Genomic DNA, 25208 nt, shown 5'->3' with positions numbered 1-25208 from the left:
TTCTATCTTTGAGCCCAGACAGGTGAAACATTCCACTCGCTCAAATGTCATTCCATCAAGGGTTATTGTTGGCTGTAAGGGTTGGTTAGTGCCATTATACGTATACTTCATCTTTCCTTCATTAATTCTCAGGCCCATCTTCTCTGCACTCAGCTTTAGAGCCGAAAATGCACTTTGTAGATCTCTAAGTGTTCTGCTCATTAAATCCAAGTCATCTACATATCCCAGCAATTGTACAGACTTATAGTAGATAGTTACTCTGGATACATGATTCACGTACCACTTTTTCAAGTGCCAAGTTGAAAAGAAGCGGGAAAGACCATCTCCTTGTCTTAGTCCAGTTCGTGTGGGAAACTGAGGTGATAGCCTTGATTGCACTCGCACGCTACACTTGGCATACTTTAGGGTGACCTCTACTAAAGCACCAATTTTCCAGGCACTCAAAATTCCCATATTGCCACATAAAGTTTGGCCTGGTTTATTGTGTCATATGCAGATTTAAAGTCAATGAAAAGATGGTGTACACCAACATTGAATTCATTGGTCTTTTCTACTATTTGTCAGAGAGTAAATAACTGGTTTACAGTCAACTTTCCTGGTCTGAACCCACATTGATAGCTTCCAATAATGTCTTCTGCTACAGGTGAAAGTACTAAACAGGATATTTGATAGTACTTTATATATAATATTTAAAAGTGTTATGCCTCTGTCGTTGCTGCATTAAAATAGATCTCCTTTCTTATGCACCAGACACACTATCCCTACATTCCATTCTTCTGGTAACTCTTCCTTTTCCCAGATGAGGTACACAATCTTGTATATCCTATGATTTAGCTCAACTCCTCCGGCTTTCAATAGTTCAGACTGGGCAATTGCTCTGTTCGCTTCTCCTTGGGAAGGGGGAGGTACTATGGCATCATCTTCTGCAGTGACTGGGATATCTTCGATAGGGCACACTGAAATACTCCACCCAATGCTCCAACACCTCTTGGTCATCAGTTAGTAGTGTCCCATTTTTACTTTTACACAGGTTGATGTGTGGCTTAAATGCTCTTCTTTCACTATTAATTTTCTGATAAAATTTTCTATCGTCATTTGTTTTTCCATTAGTCTCCAGTTCTTCAATCTGCTTTCTTTCCCAGTCCCTTTTCTTTCTCTGATGCAGTTTCTTCTCTTCCTTCCTTTTATCTTGATAATTCCTTACCGCTAAACAAGTATATGATTTCTCAAGCATTTATGTGTATGCCAGATTTTTCTCCTGACTTATTCTCTTGCATTCTTCATCAAAACAGGAATTCCTCAATTATTTTCCTTCTTTCACTAGCACTTCTTCTGCTGCTTCAATGACTGCACCCCTGCAAGTGTTCAATTCCTGAGCCAGGTTATCACTTACACTAGGGGTGTATAATGCAAGATTCTCAGCAACCTTCTCAGAGATGAAGACATCTCTAAAATGTACTCTGAGAAGGTTGCTGAGAATCTTGCATTGTACACTCCCAGTGTAACTGATAACCTGGATCAGGAATAGGTCAACAGAGAACAGCAGAATTTAATTTCGTCCTGGACCAGCCATCGTCGTCAAACAGATTGGCAGCAATGTGATGTGCAGTGCATGTTGTTCAGTGCTACATCACTGACACTGCCACCTCTGCTGTCGCCAAGCTGCAAACCTCTGTCTACTGCCTGAGTATCCTGGCATGAGCATTCTACTGCCTTCTCAGGACTATAATGTGGGGGTCTAGTCACCACCAACCCTGGTTGGGTAGTAACTAGGCACTTCTATGTCCCATATCACAGAGCAACTATGCTGGATCAGCCTGACATGAGCCAGGACATGTGAGCCTTCCCTTACGCAGCAGCCACAGTGCTGATGCCTACTCAGCACTATTTCCTTTGTACCGTGCCAAATGTTGGCACACTGGGTAACACTGAGTGATGTGTTCATTTCACTTGCCAGTGATATTAGTAGCTTCAAAGTCCAATGATTGCGAACAAACAGCAATACAGATGTTCTTGTATCTATGAACCATTTTTCCCCCGTGACCCATAATAATGTAGAAGTAGATTTAGAAGGTACTGGAGGTGTATCAGTCTTTGGGAAAAACACACAGACTAATCGGCAGATTTATCTTATTTGTCAAGGTGGAAATTCACACACACACGTGAGCTTTTTACACCAAAATGTATTACATTTAAGAAAAGGCTAATATGTTGTAGTGAAAAGAGCAGAAAATGCTCTATGATGAGAATATGGTATTGCTCCAGCTCCTTCAGTGTGGGACTTTGTGAATAAAAATTCCTCAGATAAAAAGATAATCTTTCAACAAAATAAGTGTAGCTGCTTGGCTGAATTCACAAATCTACATCTACATCTATATCTGTACTCAGCAAACCACTGTGAGGTGCGTAACAGAGGATATGCCCCCATGTACCTGTTATTAGGGTTTCTTCCTGTTCCATTCACATATGGAGCGCAGGAAGAATGATTGTTTAAAGCCTCTGTGCATTATTATAATCTTATCCTCACAGTCCCTATGTGAGCAATACATAGGAGATTGTAGTATATTCCTAGACCCATTATTTAAAGCCAGTTCTTGAAACGTCATTAATAGAGTTTCTCAGGGTAATTTACATCTATCTTCAAGAGTCTTCCCGTTCAGTTCCTTCAGTATCACTGTGACACTCTCCCATGGCTAAACAAACCTGTGACCATTTATGTTGCTCTTCTCTGTATACATTCAATATGACCTGTTAGACCTATTTGGTATGGGTTCCACACAGTTAGCAATATTCTAGAACCAGTCGCATAAGTGATACGTGAGCAGTCTCCTGTAGACTGACTGCACTTCCCCAGTATTCTACCAATAAACCGAAGTCTATCACCTGCTTTACCCAAACATCATGATTTGTAACTTATTTATTAAAAAAAAATATCTGTTTCTGTAACCAGGAGAAATTGTTTTCCTTGTAAATCACATAAATGAAATGGTAGAATCCAGCTTTGAAAACCTTGTAAATTAAAAGCAAACAGATGTGATCTAATCTGAATATTTGAGTTTGAAATGCCATTTGTTTCCAAGGTAAATATAAATAGAGACTGCCTGAAGTTAATTTTAACTCATTGCTTTTACGCGAATGGAAAAAATATCAAAATATTAGTTATGCCGTGGTGTTTGAGACAGTTCCTAACTCTTATCTTAGTTTTTTTCTCTCTGTATTTCCAACCTTACATACTTTAGTTATCCCAATCCACCTTCTCCATGGTTCATTCATTTTGTCTGTTATAACAATATCTCATTAACTTCTCTCTCATGTAGTTTTCTCCTCTTCTACAGGCAGGGATCAAGCAAGATAGTGCAGTTTGTTTAACAGGGAGACCAGTAAATATTTCTGTTAACATTGTTGTTAAGATCAATGATTTTCCTCCAACATTTCATCCTCCATCTCTTGAATGTTATTAAACTCTACAGGCTTTATAGTAATAATGGAAATTCTTGGGTGAAATAATACGTAAAATAAGGGAAAGATAACCACTCACCTATAACAGACTGATGCGTGATCCATTGGCACACACAACACAGAACAGTATTCACTAGTTTCTGAGCTCGGGCTCTTTTTTCTAGTATAATGTGAACACACACACACACACACACACACACACACACGCACACACACACACACACACACACACGCAAGCTCAGGGTCTTTTATCTAGTAGAATGTGCACACACACCCACTGCTGCAATTGCTTCCTTTCCTACTGGAAAGTACACATACAACCACCACCACCACATAGACAACCACACACACACTACTATGGCTGCAGTGGTGTGCAATTGAGTATCTATGTGGCTGCGTGAGTGAGTATATGTACTTTTTACTAGATGAAGAGCCAGAGCTCAAAATCTTATAAACTTTGTTTTCTGTTATGTGTGTCTATGTGCCACACGTCAGTCCACTATAGGCGAGTGATTGTTTTTCTCTTATTCTACGTTTTCTACAGACTTAATGTCAGGTTGTATATGCACACCCACTGGTGGTGATGACCACCAAACACACTTTCCAGCTCTGTGACCACAAAATATTTTAGCGTCAAACATATCTCTTGTGTACCATGTCTGTACCAATATGCACAGCAGTTTGCATATAAGCATACATTCTCAGATCTTGTTGTGGTCTGGGGAGTATCAGCTGTACCCAGTAAATGTAGTAGTATGGGATGTGAAGGTATAAGTATCTGCCTCTGTCTCAGATATGCAAGGCAGCAGTGTCCAGAACATTCTAGATGTGGGCCAAATTAATCTTTCACCGGGCAGTATTATGTACGTCCAAAAATAAATAAGAAATACTTTTATTTCATATCCATTACAAGATGTTGGTTGTATAACATACTCATTTTTTGATTTTCAAAATGCATGGTGTCCTATGGGGTGGTAAGTATACTTACCAGAGAACAATTGTGACACTGGATTTCACATAACGTTCTCTGGTAAGTATTCTTGCCATTTATTTCGTTTTACAAATATTATGAAATAAATGAGGATTAATACTATATTACTTACATTTTATTTCTGAAATCTAGCAATAAATGTTACAATATTTGATTCACACACACACACGCACACACACAGATATATATATTGCTTTGCCTGGGGGTCACATTTTCCAAGATTACATCTGCTAATATGCCTGACTTAGCCATGAACTTCAATCCTACATGACACCTATCTTTAATTACTAATACACATGTTATTTCCATCATCATTACTCATCCTATAACATTTAATTTGTAAAATTCTTATTTACAATACAAATTTTATGCTATTTGTTTACAATCATTAGACTATGAAGCTGCTAGTGTCACTGGTAAACGAAGCTAATACGTCACTCAGCATCACCCAGTGCACCAACCTCTGGCATGGTTTGAAGGAAATTGCACTGAGCAGATGCCACCACTACAGATGCTGCATAAGACAGGGCCCTTGTCACACCAGTCCAGTATAGCTGCTCTACAGTGACTATTTCAGACTGTGCCACATCCAGTGGTGTAGGACACGGAAGTCCTTAATTGATCCTACTGCACAGGTGGAATTGGGTAGACCTGATTATAGTCCTGAGAAGGCAGTGAAGTGCCTGAGCACCTGAATTCTCAGGTGGTGGGCAGAGGTTTGGAGCTTGGTGATAGTAGATGCAGCAGCATCATCCATACAGTGCTGAACAACATGGACTGCATGTTACATTGGTGCCCAGCTGTTGAACAGTGATATGGCTGGTCTGGGAGGAGCTTAAACACTGCTATTCCCTGCTGATTTGATAGTAGTGGCTGTGTTTGTATGTCACTCTGAATGATATGGAGCAAAGGCAATTTCCGTGACAGCTGTTGCAAATGGCAGCACACATCGATGACGCAGTAGTCAGTCAAGCTAAGTGGTTTCTGGAAGGATGGCTCAGGTCATTGAAGCCTGGAATGATGTCATGGAAATGTCTTGTTGCTACTGAGGGGTGCTGATCAAGCAGGGGCAACAGCTGGCAGTAGCCGATTTCCATTTCCTGGTATGCTGTTCTTGGCTCCAAACTCTGCTTCATTCCACTCTGCTGCAACATATACATTCTACAATTCACAGTTAACTGTCTGGCAAACGGTTAATAGAACAAGTTTCAGACTATTTATGTATCATTCAACTCTCTGATAGCATGTGGAAAAAACAAACACCAAAATCTTTCTGCATAAGCTCTGATTTCTCTTATATTTTCATAGTGGTTATTTCTCTCTGTGTAGGTGAGGGTCAATAAAATGTTTTGGCATTCAGTGTAGAAAGTTGACAATTGTAACTGTGTGAAAAGATCTCACTGCAAGAAAAAAGCCTTAATCCGAAGAGGACAGGCAAGCATAGTGTAGGCAGTATCTCTAGTAGATTTGCAGCATTTTCTAAGTTTTATGCCAATAAAATGCTGTCTTTGATTTGGTTTCCCCACAACATTTTCTATGTGTGGACTGGGCATCTCTGATATTACTTCATTATAGATCACCGCATTTGCTAAAATTCTGAGCTTTCTATTAGTATTGTCCACTAGGTCATAAGTGTACCAGAGCAGCAAGGATCCCAATACATTTCCCTGGGGCATTACTTCTATTGCAGTCAATCACTCCCCTTTCGAGGTAAAATGCAGCATCTTTCCTCCAAAGAGATTATCAGTCCAGCCATAAATTTTGTTTGATACCCCATGTGATTGTACTTAGGATAATAATGATTGATGTGTGTCATGTCAAATGCTTTATGGAAGTCAAGAAATACTGCACCCTCTTGAATGCTTTGCTCTATGGCTGCCAGAAGGTCATGTGAGAAAAATAGGATTTGGGTTTCTCATTATTAATGTTTTGAGAATCTATGCTAGTTGGAAAGGAGGACATTATTCCATTTGAGATACCACATTATGTTTAAGCTCAGAGTATGTTACAGGAGTCTACAACTCAAAAAATTCAATGAGACTGGTTGCCAGTTATGTGGATCCTTTCTGCTACCCTTCCTGTAGACAGGTGTGGCCTGTGCTTGCTTTCAGCAACTGAGCATAGTTTTTTGTGAGAGTAATCTATGATGATTATTATTGAAATGGGAACTAGCTCAGCTGCTAATTCTGTATAGAATCTGAAAGAAAGTTCCTTCAAGCACTGTAGCTTTTTTAGTGATTTCTGCTGCTTCTGAATCCCACTTACAGTAATACCTATATCAATAATCTTTGCAGTAGTATGACATTTGAACAGGGACAGCACTTATAACACAGCAAGCTGGAACTATTAAATCTGCTACGACTGGACTCCTGGTAATAATAATTTTTTTCTTTACTCATTTTTCACATTTTGTCCAAGTATCTACATAGTGCATTTGTAGTATGAACCTGAATTTATCAAACCATTAATGTGACTATGTCTCACTTAGATTTATTATTCAGATTGTTATTTTCAACATGTTGATCCCATTAGTGTTTCTAGTTCTATGGTAAAACCAGTTAACTGAAAGAGACTAACAATTGAACTTATTACTACAGTATGCAGCACTTGACTATGAGTGAGCTAATGTTATTTAGGACATATTGACATCATTCAGAGAGACTGGTATTGAGAATTTATAGTACCATATTTTGATTTTCCTGAAACTAATTAATCTACCAGATAACCTACCTAGATTTTCCATTGGAGATTTAGCAATTGTACTTATTGGGTTCCAGTTGTCCTTTTGTTGCCCTAATTTTTATGAACAGAATGACACCCTTCACTAAGTAATTAAGCTTTTTATTACGAAACTGCTTAATTCATCATAATGTTTAAGATGGCACCTGTACTCACAAATATGTTATTCCTAACACAGGCATAAAAATTATTGCAATAACATATTTTGTAAACCAAATTACTGTCATAACATATGTGGTGGAGCTGGAAAGTTTTAAGAATGGGTCCACTACTGCTTACTGCTTTGGCGGGCAGGTGCACGGAGGATGGGGAGTGAGTCATTGCCTTGTCCTTGAACACCCTCTGACAGGAAACTGTGTTTCCTTTGTTCAGTTCGTTGTGGCAGCTGGTTGAGTGTGGGTCTGTTAGGGTTTGTTGCCGTATTCAGTCTGCATGAAAATGGACGTAAAAATGTAGCAACGAGTTTGTGTGAAATTTTGTTTTAAAACCAGGAAATCAGCTTCTGAGACTCGTGAACTATTAAAAATAGCTTTTGGAGATAATTTTATGAGCCAGTCAAATGTTTTTGTCTGGTTCAACAGATTTAAAAATTACTGCTAATACAATTCCTAGAGTTGCGACTTCTCTGTACACAATACCATCCGCAAAAATCCTCGTGGAACTTCCCAATGTTGTATCATTTATATATGAGAGGTGTTCAAAAGAAATGTTACAAAACAACACTGTTGGTGTAATTGAAGTCTTCATTCAAAAGTACTTAACAGATGTCAGAGGACAATTATCCCACTGTTTCACAGACCGAAGGATTCCCTGTTCCCAGAATCCCTATGGCTGCGATGGAAGCAAGTCCTCCACTGTGTCCTTCATTTCAACACCCAAGTTTAAGTGCTCTCTTTGAGTTCTTTTTTTAGTGGACCAAACACATGGAAATCACAGGATGACCGGTTTGGCCGTAACTTGGCCATTACACTTTGTACGACTTTGGAGATGTGTGGACACGCATTATTGTGGAGCAGAATCACTTCTTCCATGAGCATCCCAGGTCGTTTGCTCTTGATGAACTTGTGCAGGCTACATGGTGTGTCAGGGTACATGTCACTGTTAATGGTTTTTGTGGATTCAAGGAATTTGTTGCATATCAGACCTCAGATGTCGGAAAAGACAGTGAGCATCACCTTGCCTGTTGAGGACACAGCTTTGAATTTTTAGGGGGAGATGACAACACTATACATTCACATTCCTAGATGTCTCACTACATTATTCCAAAGCAGAAAATGCAAATTTTAACAGTTTGATTGTTACAACATTTCAATATTTTCATTTGAACTCCTTACTTAATGTGAAAACTAGTGGACCCTATAATAAGCCCTTGGAGCATGCTCAAAGTTATTTTTATTTCTGAAGATTTCTCTCCATTGAGAATGACATGCTGTGTCCTGTTTGCAAGAAACTCTTCAATTCACTCACACAGTTGGTCTGATATTCTGTACATTCATATTTTGTTACAATATGCTTCTAGCAACTAACAGCCAAAACCAAAAACTTCAACTAACATAAGGGCATCGTGAGAGAGTAGTTTTCCTTTTCAGTAACAAACAAAAATAGTTACAGACAGATGAAACTGACACTGGTGAATTCGGCCCTGATCTAGGTTGGGTGCTTACCTCAGGGATAGGAGGCTAAGCAGTGTAGCTAATGCAGGGCTAGAATATGTGAGCCTGGGAATGTTTCATTGTTTGTCTTCCAGTACTGACAACTCACAGGAATGTGTGATTCATACTGATTAGCTGCTAAGGTAAAAATTTTGGTACTGAAGTGAGATGGATTCGTGAATGTGAATTACAGAGATGGTCATCTTCAAATGCAGCACTTACTTGCAGTGATCTTATGTCATATTGTACAATGGACGGAAATATAAGCACAGTTACTGTTATTAATCAGTTAATCATCAGCTGACATAGACAACATAACAACATTTCATCAAGCAATTACATTGTCACAGCTTTGGCGCTCCTGAGGTTGGCAGCAATCTGAAAAGTCGACACACATTGTGGTGAATGATATCAATGTCTAATGATCAGTACTCGGGCTTTCAGCCAAATTATCACACTCTTGTTGTAGTTAAGCCAGTAGGAGCTCTTAACATACTAATTTATGTAGGTTATCAACTAACGAGAAAATGACAAAGTACAGGCAACGTCAATGATTGCTTACTGGTGTCACAGTACATATGTGGCCCGAGGTCCATCCCACAATGTCAGTATTAGCTCTTGAGCAATAAAGATTGACAACCACTGTTCCTCTTTAAGATATGCTATAACTGCCTCCTTATCCACCTTACAGGGCATCCACATCTTTCTATTTGTTTCCTTGCCCTTTGTATTTTAGTAATCCTTGTTGTCACATCTATTCCATGATTACTGATGCCAGTTTTAATATGGAAAACCAATGCATGACCTTTCTGTAAATGGTTAAAATTTTACATGTTTGGGTATGAGTAGTAACAGTCCACTACATTGAAAGGAACACACAAAAATGTAAATACAAAATACATCAGTATGATGCCTTCAATGTGTAAGTGTCAGTGCCCTGGAATCTTGTTTTTACATAGACATATTTCTCAACACCTAAAAATGGAAATTGGACTTATTGTAAGAATACATTGGGAAAGCTGACCTCAATATCTTGTTCAATAAGGAAGAATCACAACTTAGTTTTACTGACAAGAAAATGACGAAGTACAGACAATTTCATTGGCTGCTTACTGGTGTCACAGAGTTCCTGACAAGATTCACTGTGTACATACAATACGTACCTCAGAAGAATGCCTGAGTGAAGTGATGACAGGAGCAAGGAAATAGTACTTCCTCTCCTCCCTCGTTTCCACCCCATCACTGCCCATGCTCTGTTACTGACGGTCTCAAAAATGTTGCTGTAGTTATATTGTCAGCACAGCTGACAAGGGAACATTCCCAGGTGTCAGTAAATGATCTTGATAAAACTGGCGGATGTGCAGAGATGGGGGAATTTTATTTTATATTATGTTCTCAGTCATGTATATAATGTGAAGAAAATCATTCTTTTGTGCATGGTGTAAGAAAACATTGTGTTTCAAACATTTGTTTACGGATTATCATATTGTAATTATTTTGTAATTAGAGTTACTTATTATTTTCAGTTGACAAAATATGTCCATGTGAAACCATAAAACAAAATCAAGCAAACATGAATGTACAACACAAGATAACAACTTAAAACATAAAACAAGCATAAGTAAAATAAATAGCTTGACTAGTAATGAATGTTTAGATATTTTAATTAGGTACGCTGAAAATACTCTGACAGCACTTTGTGTATGGCTTATTTTCCAGAAGTACACTCCTGGAAATGGAAAAAAGAACACATTGACACCGGTGTGTCAGACCCACCATACTTGCTCCGGACACTGCGAGAGGGCTGTACAAGCAATGATCACACGCACGGCACAACGGACACACCAGGAACCGCGGTGTTGGCCGTCGAATGGCGCTAGCTGCGCAGCATTTGTGCACCGCCGCCGTCAGTGTCAGCCAGTTTGCCGTGGCATACGAAGCTCCATCGCAGTCTTTAACACTGGTAGCATGCCGCGACAGCGTGGACGTGAAACGTATGTGCAGTTGACGGACTTTGAGCGAGGGCGTATAGTGGGCATGCGGGAGGCCAGGTGGACGTACCGCCGAATTGCTCAACACGTGGGGCGTGAGGTCTCCACAGTACATCGATGTTGTCGCCAGTGGTCGGCGGAAGGTGTACGTGCCCGTCGACCTGGGACCGGACCGCAGCGACGCACGGATGCACGCCAAGACCGTAGGATCCTACACAGTGCCGTAGGGGACCGCACCGCCACTTCCCAGCAAATTAGGGACACTGTTGCTCCTGGGGTATCGGCGAGGACCATTCGCAACCGTCTCCATGAAGCTGGGCTACGGTCCCGCACACCGTTAGGCCGTCTTCCGCTCACGCCCCAACATCGTGCAGCCCGCCTCCAGTGGTGTCGCGACAGGCGTGAATGGAGGGACGAATGGAGACGTGTCGTCTTCAGCAATGAGAGTCGCTTCTGCCTTGGTGCCAATGATGGTCGTATGCGTGTTTGGTGCCGTGCAGGTGAGCGCCACAATCAGGACTACATACGACCGAGGTACACAGGGCCAACACCCGGCATCATGGTGTGGGGAGCGATCTCCTACACTGGCCGTACACCACTGGTGATCGTCGAGGGGACACTGAATAGTGCACGGTACATCCAAACCGTCATCGAACCCATCGTTCTACCATTCCTAGACCGGCAAGGGAACTTGCTGTTCCAACAGGACAATGCACGTCCGCATGTATCCCGTGCCACCCAATGTGCTCTAGAAGGTGTAAGTCAACTACCCTGGCCAGCAAGATCTCCGGATCTGTCCCCCATTGAGCATGTTTGGGACTGGATGAAGCGTCGTCTCACGTGGTCTGCACGTCCAGCACGAACGCTGGTCCAACTGAGGCGCCAGGTGGAAATGGCATGGCAAGCCGTTCCACAGGACTACATCCAGCATCTCTACGATCGTCTCCATGGGAGAATAGCAGCCTGCATTGCTGCGAAAGGTGGATATACACTGTACTAGTGCCGACATTGTGCATGCTCTGTTGCCTGTGTCTATGTGCCTGTGGTTCTGTCAGTGTGATCATGTGATGTATCTGACCCCAGGAATGTGTCAATAAAGTTTCCCCTTCCTGGGACAATGAATTCACGGTGTTCTTATTTCAATTTCCAGGAGTGTAGTATTCCACAAACCAGATTTATTGCACATGGATGTAAATAGCTTGAAAGCTTCATTAATTTGTTATAAAAAAGTTTTTATTTTTAAAAATTAATTAATGGTGGTGGGGTACTTTGTGAAATTTCAAATTATTACAAAATTTGATAACATAGTTTTTAAGAATGTTAACTGCATTCAACTTTTATACAAGAAACATTTTTATGTGTCATTGTTTTGAAGATATTCCCTCCAAACCTAATACATCAGATTACCTTTCTGGATGTACCGTTAAGAGTGAAATTGGGCAAAAACAAAAAAATATCTATTGTGCTGTTTTTCGCCCTCTACACACCTGCCAACTTTCATCAAGATTGTTTATGATCCCTTGTTCATTAGGCTTCATTATTTGCTGTATACACTATCAGACAAAAAAAAGTGAAGCACCTGGAAGACATGGTTGAATGTCAGTGTCACTTCATACACTTGCACATCATCAATTGGTAGGTAAATGATTAGGATTCAATTCTCTGCTGCATGAGCAGCACAGAGTATCAGTGTTGTTACCAGGCCCTCTAGGGTATATAAGGGGTGTGAAGAGCGTCAGATGTTGAGTGATCACTGTGAAGGATACAGCAATGTTGTCTAATATTCTCAGCACCTGATAGAATTTGAGAGGGGCTTCATTGTCGGTCTCCATTTGGCCAGTTGGTAGAAGTGTGCAATATACAGATTTGTGGGGCATTCAGATGTGACAGCAGCCCAATGTTACACTGCATGGGAACATAAGGGCAAACATACTTTTCGTCAAGGTTCCAGCTGATCACATCTGACCACAACAAGGGAAGGTCATCTTATTGTGCACCAATCACATCTTAAACCCTTCAAATCTGCATCCGCTACCTGAGAACACAGCTACCTAAGGACAAGAAATAGAATCCCTGTGACAGTCTGTCATCCTGCAGCATTGGACAAAAACTAGCAGCAGCTGGACAATGGGATTATCATCATTTTCATAGACTGTCATTAACACAACACAAACAGCTGCATCTGAATCGGTGCCATTACTGGATACACAGACTGCTGATGAATGGCACTGCACTGTGTTCAGTGATGAATCACAGTTCTGACCATCATCAGCAAGTATGTTGGTGACCTGAGGAGAGGTCCGATTCTTCCAGTGTTTTGGAGAGGATATGTGTCATACATATACCTGTTTTAATTACCAAAGCTGTGGGGAGCCATTAGGTATGACTTCAGCTCTTAGCTGGTAGTCATTGAAGGAACTCTGATGGTACAATGGTAACTCACAAACTCCCTGTGCCCTCATGTGCTGCCTCTCGTGTGACAGTAACATAGTGTCATTTATCAACATAACAATGTTCGTCCACACATTGCACTTGTCTCTATGACCTACCTGCATGAGGCTGAGGTATTCCTATGCCAGCAAGATTCCAGATCTGTTACCAAACAGAACGTGTGTAGGACCAGCTCGGATGTCAATTCTGTCCCAGTTCCATGATATCGAGGATCAATTACAACAGACGTAGTAGGCTAGCTTGCTTCAGGAGAAGATACAACACTCTTCCCTGCATACCCCAAGTCAGTGGGGATGCAACGTCATAGTAATAAGCGCTCATAGTGCACAAAAATAACATCACATAACTTCTCGACTGATGGATTTTCATTTTGTTCCATCATACCCTTCTATATGCTTCACTTTTTTTTCACGCAGTGTATACTCAGATTTTCTTTTACAAATGTATTAATTTTATGCTTATTTATACCTTTATTAAATATGCAGGCTTTTGTGGTGGTTGTCATTAATGATAAAATCTTCTATGTCATTAGCCTGCATCACATTTGTCTTTAAACTTCTTTAATGAATGATGTTTCAATCTGTCTGCTGGGATCTTCTTCAGGGTTCCACTGACTGACTGAACACTGGATAAAGAGAGTCATGTGCACTTACAAAAGACCATTTTTCCTCACCATTTTGAGAAGTGTAATTACTGAGTAAAAATCCTCTAGCTATTGGTGAGCTGGTGTCATTGGGTAAATAATGAAACAGGTGCTTAAAGAGAGGGGAAATACAAATAATATTGCTGTCACATCAGTTGTTTCCCAGTTGATCTTTACATTCTTAGCTGACCATGTTATAGTGGATGTCAATGATGTGGTCTAATGACTCAGAAAATTTCATCATTTATTTATTACAATGTATTTTTTTTGTTTCAATGTTGGTTGCCTTTACTCAGAACAGTGTTTAATTCACTGATTATTTATTATGCCACTACCTTGTCTCCCTGATAAGGAAGTATAGAAGATTCATACTGAGGATAGGGAAGTGAACAAGGATATTATCAAACCAAATAATCAGGAAACAAAGGCAGATATTTTAAATGTCTGATAAAATAAAGTAGTCTACAAGTTGGCACTTTTGTTGGTGTATGTGACAACTTAAAAATATTAAACAAATTAAAATCTTTTATTGGTACTGTTGGTAAAATGCTTCAAATATCTGAAAAATATAAGTTACTATATTTCTACTTAATGGGGAATTTTGTCCAACTGTGCCACAACTCCTTATAGCAATTGGGAGAAGAATTGAATTTCTATGACCTGTTGACGTATTAGATATGTTATTCAGTGTAATGATGTTCAAGTGGAACTGGTATACGAGCAAGTGAATAATTTAAGTTGGTCCAATTTTTTGCTGACAATATTTTACTGCGATGAATCACAGTTCTGCATAACCCCAATGGCCATCACAGGTGAGTATGGCAGTGATGTGGGATGAGGTCCCATGTTTTGGAGAGGCACAGCTGCCAAGTGCTTTGTAAATTTGACCCAGGTTTGTGGTGATGTAATATATTTACATCAATTTAGTCTAATCTAGTCAGTCACTGTTACAATTTTGACATAACTGCATATATTGTTTCATGGTATTACTGTATGTTAATAATTTAACCCATGTCTTATGTACTTATCAAAATATATCTCTCCAAATTATTTTCAGTATTTGATGCTGACTATGACAAACAAAAAATGCTTTCCTTGAGTGCCACTGTGATTATGGGTAGGAGCACTTGGGTGTAGTGCACAAGATACTATAGTCTCTGTGCTATTACCTGTTTCTATGCAACATATGTTCATCAGGTATAGACGAGTGTTTGCCTTTCCAGATTTTTGTTTATGGTTTCCATCTGGAATTTCCATTACTGTAACACAATACGCAGCACAAAAATTCTTATTGTGAGTCATTTATTTCTGTGCTGAAGGCTGATGTTGCAGATGCTATATTATTAATGTATACTGACAATAACAAAATACACATTTTAAAAAGGTGAAAATTTGTCATCCCGGACTTTGTCACACATCCTGTGTTGTCACAATAATTGTAGCTGGTTTTCAGGAAAAACACAAATATTCTTAAGTATAAATTTAATTTATTGATCCTTCAGAGTGTTGCAATTTCTTTTAGTGTAGAATGCTAACAGATAATTATACTCTTTTTCTCTTAGATAATAGTATTCCCTTTCCAAATATTATAGGGGTCTTTGTCAATCACAACACAAAAATGAAGATTATGCTAACAGTTTTTAAATGTTAGTTTTTGGTGTTTAATGCTGTTTAGACCTGCCAACATGTGAAAGACAATATAGGCATACCTTCTGCAATCAGTCTAGCACGAAAGGATAAGGTAAGAGCTTTTCCTTAATTAAAAGTCTTTTTAATTATGGTAGGATATCAGCTGTTTAAAACCATTTTTGGTATCAGTTGATTCCAATGAAAGCCTTACTCCAGAATAATTCGAGTCACTGGGACTTTCACAGCCATAATTAGTTGTGTTACAATGTGGTAAATTGAAAAAAAAAAAATTACTAAAGCTTTTAATACTGATAAGGTGTAGTCTATGCATTGTGATTCATTATGAAATTTCACAACCATACATGAACAGTGGGAGACACTGTTGACAAACTTTTGTGGATAATATATTGTTCAACAAATTAAGAGCTTTTCTTTGTTACATAACACATATGTTATATAATATTACATTATAGATAAAACTGTAGACTAAACCAGGACTCAAATCCAGACAACTGTCTTGTGTGAACTGGGCTGTTCCAGTTGTCACACATAGGGACTTCTAGACTGCCACAAGGCTACAATTTGCCACTGCCTCCTCTCCAAACTCCACTTCTTCACATGTGAGCCTCTTTTGAATTTGGAAGGAACAGAGAGCAGCTAGTGGCAAAACTGAAGCTCTGATTTGACTCGTGGGGAGCTATTCAAACCCCAACTGAAACAAAAGGACCTGTGATAGCCAAATGTCCAGTTCAAGTCCTGGCATGATCCACAGTTTTACTTTTGTCACAGATGATCCGCAAAATTTGCACTCTATCAAGAGTAAATGAATTCCATCCCAATACAGAAGTGGATCACAAATTACAACTATAAAGCGTTAAATCAGAATCACCTTCAACTGTCTACAGTTCAAATTTTATTTCACTTATGCAACCACTTTCGTCATTTCACTACATCATCTTCAAGCCCCTTGACCTACATTTAGGAAGAATCCAGTCGTGCCCACAATTGAAATAGGGAATTGCATTTAGTAACTGGTACCTATAGACCATTTTTTTTAAAACAATGTGATCCCTTCCTTCATTAACTGCAGTGGGTCACATTGTTAAAAAAGTAATCTATGGACACCAATTATGCAACTGGTCACCTAAGTAAAATTATATTTGAAATATAGGCAGCTAAAGGTATTTCTGATCTGACTTTTATACTGAACAGCCAAAGTCCCTCGACCATCCTGTATAAAGATGGACTTACAGAGACTCAAATTATAACTTGTTTTTCATGACATTTGTAGATAACTGACAATGAAATGGAGTATAAAAACTCTGTTTTGGAACTACAGATCTACTTTTAGGTTCAGCTTAACAGTTTCTTCAACAGTGGCTTCCACTATGGGTTCTCCCCAATCATGATAAAATGAGAGTGCTACATTTTTGGCGCCAACCAAGCTCATTTCCATTGCACTTGCAGCCCATTCTATAGCATTGATATGATAGAGATTATCATGTATTCGAAATTTATCATGCCTCCAATCAGCACGATAGTGTGGGTATGCCAGCCAATCTTTCACAACTATTTTATCTACTGATTTAAACAAACTATCTATCTGTTCTCTTGACAAAGGTACTTGAGAAAAAACTTTCCATACATCAGACTTTTTGTTGGGCGTACCACTTACAGGATAGATCCTACCAATTGAATTAAATGCTAAGTCAGTTCTCACACACAAAATCTCATCAACAACATCTGCAGCATCTTCAAAACCAAAGAAAGTATGATTGAGTTCTCCTTTTACAACTGTACTTACTGTACGATGATAATTACCAGAGGGTTCATATATAAATGTAGACGGGAAATTTCTAAATGTAAAATTGGAATTAATGTTTTCAGCATATGGAAAGGCCATAATAACAGCATCATATTTTATGGAATGATTTCCTGTGCTATGTATTAAATATTTTCCTGTATTGAGCAGCTCAATGGATGACACATGTACTTTCTTTAAAGTAGCACCGGAAGCATCTAACATTTTAACCGGCAACTTGAAGTTCCCACCTTCAACTGCGAACAAACCAGCACCAGCCCCAGCAAGAGCAACGGATCCTGAAAATATTCACTGATTCAAAAATTCATTCACATAATTAGACTGAAAAGTATATAAGAACTATAAAGGTTCACATTTAGTCAAAGAAAGGACATAAGACTATTTTTTAATTTCTTTCCTGAACATAATTTAATTCCACAGAGTTTGATTCAAGCCCTTTGCGTAAGTCATGAAATACAAAAACACACAAACTAACAGTGGTTAATTCATATAATAAACCTTAAGAGCTGTTACGTAAATAAATTAAAAAACATTTCCATATGCACAATGAAATGTAACATTAATGAAATCTGACTAAACAAATGTTTATTCTATTCACCACTTATTTTTTTAGTGTAGACCTCTTAGGGTGCACTGAATGCCTTGTTATAAGATTGTTATTAAACTCTATCCCAACGGGACTTAGATACAACATGCTCACTAACATCGAGAGTGTTAACAGATGGTGCACTAACATAGTTTTTGCAAAGATGAGTAAAGTTACCTTAAAATTCAGATTATAGTGGCCAAACAGAAAATTGAACTAATGCACTCAGCATCAAACCGATGTTGTTCTAAGAATCACGTGATCAATAATTTTAAAAAGTTATTGTTCCTTTGATAATCAGGCACAAAAATGTGAACACAGTACACTAACTGAACATACAGAGTGAGTGAGGCATTTAAAACTGTTTGTCAGAATATTTGGCATAATACACATCGGATAAAAAAAAAGTGGTAATAAATGTTGTTTAAATTGAAGAGTGGCATCCATTAACATGACGCTCAACCCCCCATGCATCACCCCCAGGGGCAGGAGGGGTTACTTGGAAATCTTAAATAAGAGCCCCTATTTTTTATTGCATATTTGGATTCCCCATGAAAAAATATGTACCTTTTGAATGAAATATTTCTTTCATTGCATGAGAGATGGTACTGAAATCAGCAAACATGAGAATGAGGTAACAACTGTTGCAGAATGGTACTATCTCAAACAAATACACATCATATTATGACAATTGAAGTCCTTTTTGATATTTTTAGTAATGCTATGATGTGACACCTCCCACAATCAAACGAAGCACAGACTCTGACCACATGCTCAGCCTGTGCACATTACTTCAATGATTTGGACTGTAGACATCTCATCGCAATTGTTCCATGATGTTAACGACTGCAGAGAGAGTCCATATCATTGCTGCGTATTTTGAGGCCCATAGAAATGTTGAAGAAGCTTGTCAAAGGAATGCTACTCTGTTCCCCGATATGAATGTTCCATCTGCAAAGAAGTTTCACAGTACTGTCCACCTGTTTATTGAAATGAGAAGTGTTAAACCTAGAGAAAGAGTCCGACCGTGGCCCATGACGAAAATAACATAGTGAATGTTTTAGCTGTGGTTGCTGCAAATCTTCACGTTAGTTCTCAGAAAATTGTGCGAGGTTCAGGAATTCCACAAAGAAATGTGCTACGCATACTGCATGCATACAAATGACACCAATTTCATTTATCGCTGCATCAAGAACTGCATGGTGACAATTTTCACAACTGCCTGAATTTCTGCAACTGCATACAGGAACAACTGACAGTCAATGATAATTTCATTTCATTTCACAGATACTTTTCTCCAGTGAATCAAATTTTACGAATCGTGGTCAAGTGAATCGATATAATATGCATTATTGGTCCTTGGAGAATCCCCATTGGGTAAGGCAAGTTGAATGTCAATGCCCGTGGAGTGTCAACATTTGGTGCAGTATTTTAGGCACCCAGGTAATTGGTCGATACTTCACAGAAGGTAATCTGGCTGGTCAAATGCACAGCAACATTGTGGATAATGTTTTACTATACTAATGGACAATGTTGCACTTCAAACAAGACTGGAAGTGTGGTTTCAACATCCAGCACATTATTCATGACTAGTTCGAGATCTGAATCGAAAGTACCTGGGTCAATGGATTGGACGAGAAGGCCCTCAATCATGGCCTGCACGTTCACCTGATTTGACTTCCACTTTTTTTAATCCTATGTGTATTTTGACAAGTATTCCAACAAACAGTTTTAAATGCCTCACCCTGTGTATTAGAAATTTTGCCCAAAATGAAGAATTGTTTTTTGAAGAACTCCAGCCCACTCTTCTTTATTCTGAAATACACTGACAGATGTAGAACCCATTTTCAACATGCTTTCTAACAAGTTTCTATTTTCCTCTAGTTTCTCTTTTTAATGCAATTTACACACAAGGCAATGAATTCTGACAGTCTACAAACCCACCCCCAAAAACACATATTTTAAGCTTGATTAACCAATTATAGATTTTTTTTCAGATAGCTTTGATTGAAGGTGTCTGACAGTTGCCAATGTCCAACTTATGTTAAGTCCCCATAGAAAAATCCCAACAAGAACAAGAGAACATAGTGGAACAGCAATTGGGAATTTACATCTAAATCCAACTGCCTTTCATGAAATAGATATGAGTGCCATAGTAAATGGTTTAGGTAAACCATGGTGGTCAAAAGGTAAGAATAAAGCACTCCATAAAACAAGTTTAACTAAAAAAGAACACACAATTTCATAGAATCATAAATGCTGATACAGTCATGAACCCAGAAAGACTACACTATGAATGAGACACAGAAGATGGGAATTTAATTCTTTCCTAAAAATATTCTTACAATACTACAAATTCAGTTTTCTTCTGCAATGGGTCTGGAACAGTTACAGTGGGAATCAACAAAAGAGAGACTAACATATCGTACCTAAGCACTAGTGACAGAAGGTGAGAACTTCAACTTCATTTAATGCAAAAGGCCAGCTCTAATCAATAATTAAAAGGGCAGTTTAACAGTATAGCAAATTTCATTACTTTCACTTAAAAAAACCAAACCTTTGTGCATGATGCACTCAAAATTGAATATTCTGATAAAGCAGAGGCAATATGGAGTACTATCAGACATGAAATGATATTAAACTCAAATAATTTGTCACTAAATTCAAAAAATTCTTTCTAACAATAAAAGAAAACATAGGGGCATAAAATGGGCCATCAAAATCAGATCCATTAGTCTTAGACAGGCACTGCATACTCCACTGTCAGACATCAGTTTTGCCAAATCATCTGTTAGAGAGATCACAAAGATCATTAAGTCACTGAACAGCAGTAGCTCTTCTGGCTATGATGATATTTCAAAAAAATATTGAAATCTTAGCTGGCTTGGTCACATTCCAAAAGTTATCATTGTAACCCATTACATCCTGCATCACCACAGCAAACTAATGACTCATTGCGTCCAGCACGTGACCTTCCCACCATTAGCCAATGTCCAGAATCTATTATATTCTACTGCATCTTTAAAGATCTTGTTATTATTTACATTGTTTCTATTAACTCAGTGCTGAAGCAAACTAATTTCACACTGACTCTCTAATAAAGTATACATCTATTTTAAAATAAGTCACATATGTGCATATCAATGACACTAAACCAAAGGCTGCTCCTGTACATCCTACCAAACTCACCAGTGTAACATCAAACTGAATGTGCAATGGGTATATAACCACAGGAATAATGCATAAACATCACAGGTAGAATGGTGATGGGATTTAGGGGACTCAACATCACTAAAAAATATTGATAAAACAAATTAAAAGTTTAAAACTGTTCACTAAAATTCTTAAAAGGTGTACAGGAGTATATGCACTTACAGCAATGATAAATCATACACTATATCAGTCTATAGGGAAAAGATAAAACACACACACACACACACACACACACATACATACACACAACAGAAATGCAAGACTGACTGGTCCCACAAAAAATTTAAAAAATTAAAAGAAAAAAGGAATAACCAGTTTCTGCGAAACACTACACTCTCCAACCTGAAAGCTTAGGCTGGAATCAAGACAGTAGTCAAAATTGTCAAACTTTTACAACAATTTCATTTTCAGGTACAATAAGAGGATAGGTTGGTTGGTTAAATTTACGAATGTCCTTAAATAAAAAAGAATATGAAACTGATTTTAAAAAAAATAATGTACTGAATTTCATACATTGTCATCAGATAATATCTCCCATCAGAGTAAAAAGACATACATAAAGGGTCAATTTCTCACATAGAGAAAGGTAAGTGCAAGCAGGATGAATGCTACCTACAGATTGTTTCTTTTACTATATGAAGCTTCTTGTCCTTCACCTGCAGCCATGCTGCCTTCCACTGGTGCACAATCTTCTCATTCAAATGTAAGATTACAGTTCATAGGACAATATAGCATTCTTAATTTTTTTTAATAATTACAGGTTTCTATGGCAGTGTATCAGCTTACCTGTTTCCCAGAAAGGGTTCAAATGAGGTGAGAATGTATGGGCCCACAAGTTTGGGCATTAGGTCTGAGGTTGTGCAGGAATTGATGGGACAATGTGCATTATGGATTGTTAAGCTGCAGTGGGAGCATAAAGAAAAGCATTAAACCCAATCACTCCATTACATCTATGAATTAAAATTATTAATTACCATCATACTGTAAAAGTCAATCATTGGGTAGCCTATCAGTTGCTGCAAAGCACTTTAACCAATGCTCAGGTACTTACAATAACGTAGTAAATGGTTGAGAGAAATAGGTATCTGTCATCATTGGCACTTTGCTGCTTGTAAACCACTGGTCACAAGAATTTATGTGTGATCTCCCTTAGAATAATATAAAAAGATTGTCATTGGTTTGTGGAGCAGTTGATGTCTGTTTTATGTAGTGATGAGTCAATGTACAGAATTTGGTGAATGCCTGAAACACAGCATTTACTTGAATGTGCAGTGGCTGTATGAAGGTCCTGGGCTATTAGATGTTGGGTGGAATCAGATAATCACATCTGGGCAACTTAAAGCCCCATATACCTCGGAGATGGACCATTAGTTTTTGCACAACCGCCTGTATTAGTACTGATGCATACCATGTTATGAATCAGCCTGGCATGAGACAAGTGGTTGATTAATAGACATACACTGAGATGACAATGGTGGTATAGCAACATGCACATATAGAGACGGCAGTAGTATCAGGTACACAAGGTATAATAGGGCAGTGGAGCTCTCATTTGTACACAGGTGATTCACCTGAAAAGTTTTCCAACATGATTATGGCCACACAATGGCAATTAACATACTTCATACTTCAAATGCAGAATGGTAGTTGGAGCTAGATGGTAGGGCATTCCATTTTGGAAATCATTAGGAAATTCAATATTCCAAGACCTGCAGTGTCAAGAGTGTACCAAGAATACCAAATCTGAGGCATTATCTTTTACCATGGACAATGCAGTGGTCAGTGGCCTTCACATAATGGCTGAGAGCAGTGGTGCTTGAGTAGAGTTGTCCATGCTGATAGATAATCCACACTGCATGAAATAACCACATAAATCAATGAGGGATGTACAACGAAAGTATCTGTTAGGACTGCACGGAAAAATTTGGTATTAATGGGCTATGGCAGCAGATGACCAATGTGAGTGAGTTTTCTAACAGCACTCTCCTGGGCTCGTAACGATATCGGTTGGTCCCTAGACAACTGGAAAACCATGACCTGGTCAGATATGTCCTGATTTCAGTTGATAAGAGATGATGGTAGGGTTCAAGTGTGGACTGACCCCAGAAGCCATGGGTCCAGGTTGTAAACAAAGCACTGTGCAAGCTGGTGGTGGCTCCATAATGGTGTGGGCTGTGTTTTTATGGAATGGACTGGGGCCTCAATGAAGTTAGCTACATGGAGACCATTTGCAGCCATTCATGGACTTCATATTCCCAAAAAATGATGGAATTTTTATTGGTGACAATGTGCCATGTCATAGGCCATAATTGTTTGCAATTTGTTTGAAGAATATTCAGGAGAATTTGAGTAAATGATTTTGCCACCCACATCACCCAACATGAGCCCCTTTGAATCATTGTTGGACATAATCGAGAGGTCAGTTCATGCACAAAATCATTCACTGGCAACACCTTTGCAATGGTAGATGGCTACGAGGCAGCACTGCTCAATATTTATGCAGGTGACTTCCAACAACTTATCAAGTCCATGCCACATCGAGTTGCTGCACTACGCTAGGCAAAAGGAGGTTCAACACAATATTAGGAGGTATCCCATGACTTTTGTCACCTTGAGGGAAAGTTGTGGTTATTAGAATTTGTGCATTATGTAAAATGTCAGAGGTAATGATTGGTTACCTACACCAAAGCTGCAGATAGCAGTTTCTGAACTGATGTGACAAGTTCATAGACATGTGGGTATTGTAGAAGAAAGTTAACCTGAAAGTTATATTTTGTGACTATTAACTTATTTGATTGGTAGGAGATGCAGTTATTGTTAGTGTGAAGATTCACAGACCTGTATGACAAAAATATACTTTGAAATTGGGATGGAGCAGGTAGACGCTTCTCAGTAATGGAAGTATGAAGCATTAACACAAAGTAAACATAACCAAGAGCATTAATTTACATTATAGCTGTGGGGGAAAAAAGCAACAGCTACTCACTATGTTTGAGGGAAAATTGAAACAAATTCAGCATTTATTGGATCAGAAATAGTAGAAATGCTATAAGGTGACTGAAAAATATTACATCAAAAGGAGGTCTTACGCATTGTTAGTTTTATACAGTAGCTGGCATCTATGAAATTATGGGTATTACTAGGCATTGGCCAATAGCATATGATAGGGTTGTGCGCTGTCAACTTCAATCTGTGATGATACTAAATGCTCATCACCAGCAAAAATGAACACATAAGTGTGACCAGAGGTTATTATGCTGTAAAATTGTTTAAAGAACAAACTTCCTGAGACCAATAAAATTATCTGAAATTACATGCTTCCCAATTTTAGTAGATTAATACTAATATTTCCCTTAACATTGCCTCAGTAAACAACAGAACATAGTTCCTCTGAAATTTAATAAAGATTAATGATAATTTGTTTTGTTCATGCTCAGTTTCCAACTGCTTTACTTTGTAATGTCATCTATTCCCTTCCCATTAAACCATCATGTTGGGAATTTCTTATGTTTCTGAATTCAGCAAAGAATTTACTTCATCCAGGAATCATCACTCATCTCACTATATTCTCCAACAATCACCATTTCATTTCCACTCTTTGCGTATCTCTCCTAATAATTTCTAACATTTATCTCTCCACTTCTTTACAGTCTGGTTTTAGAGTTTGAAAGTTTCTTTTTTTTAAAAATTAAAAGTTTGTGTCTTATTGCTGTACATAAAAAGTGTTAATACACAATGATTGTAAATTTCCTGTTTTAGACACATTGGAAGCTTAATTTTGAAAACCTTATTTTTTTTTTACCGAAGAAACAACATGCTGATTTCAGTCTTCTGTTTATTTCTCTTACTAATCAGTGTCCTCAACTGCCCAAAATAAAGCGAGATCATTGCCTGGTTCTATGATTTCATTGTCATGTTGTTGTTGTTGTTGTTGTGGTCTTCAGTCCTGAGACTCGTTTGATGCAGCTCTCCATGCTACTCTATCCTGTGCAAGCTTCTCCATCTCCCAGTACCTACTGCAGCCTACATCCT

The 25208-nt window shown here is 38.5% G+C and overlaps 1 protein-coding gene across 1 annotated transcript in view; it reads right to left on the bottom strand.

Annotated features, from left to right (window-relative positions):
• Nucleotides 1-15211: 15211 nt before the first annotated feature.
• Nucleotides 15212-25208, bottom strand: part of LOC124783015 (prenylcysteine oxidase-like) — an 85219-nt gene continuing 75222 nt past the window's right edge. The window contains exon 5 of the mRNA XM_047253990.1: nucleotides 15212-17655. Within this exon, the coding sequence (XP_047109946.1) occupies nucleotides 16889-17655 (767 nt within the window). The 3' untranslated portion in view covers nucleotides 15212-16888. The remainder of the gene's footprint in view (nucleotides 17656-25208) is intronic.

This window comes from Schistocerca piceifrons, chromosome 1 (assembly GCF_021461385.2).
Source record: "Schistocerca piceifrons isolate TAMUIC-IGC-003096 chromosome 1, iqSchPice1.1, whole genome shotgun sequence".
NCBI classification, from domain to species: Eukaryota; Metazoa; Arthropoda; class Insecta; order Orthoptera; family Acrididae; genus Schistocerca; species Schistocerca piceifrons.
The sequence above is the reverse complement of the archived record's forward strand: the minus strand, read 5'-3'. Positions and strand labels throughout refer to the sequence as shown.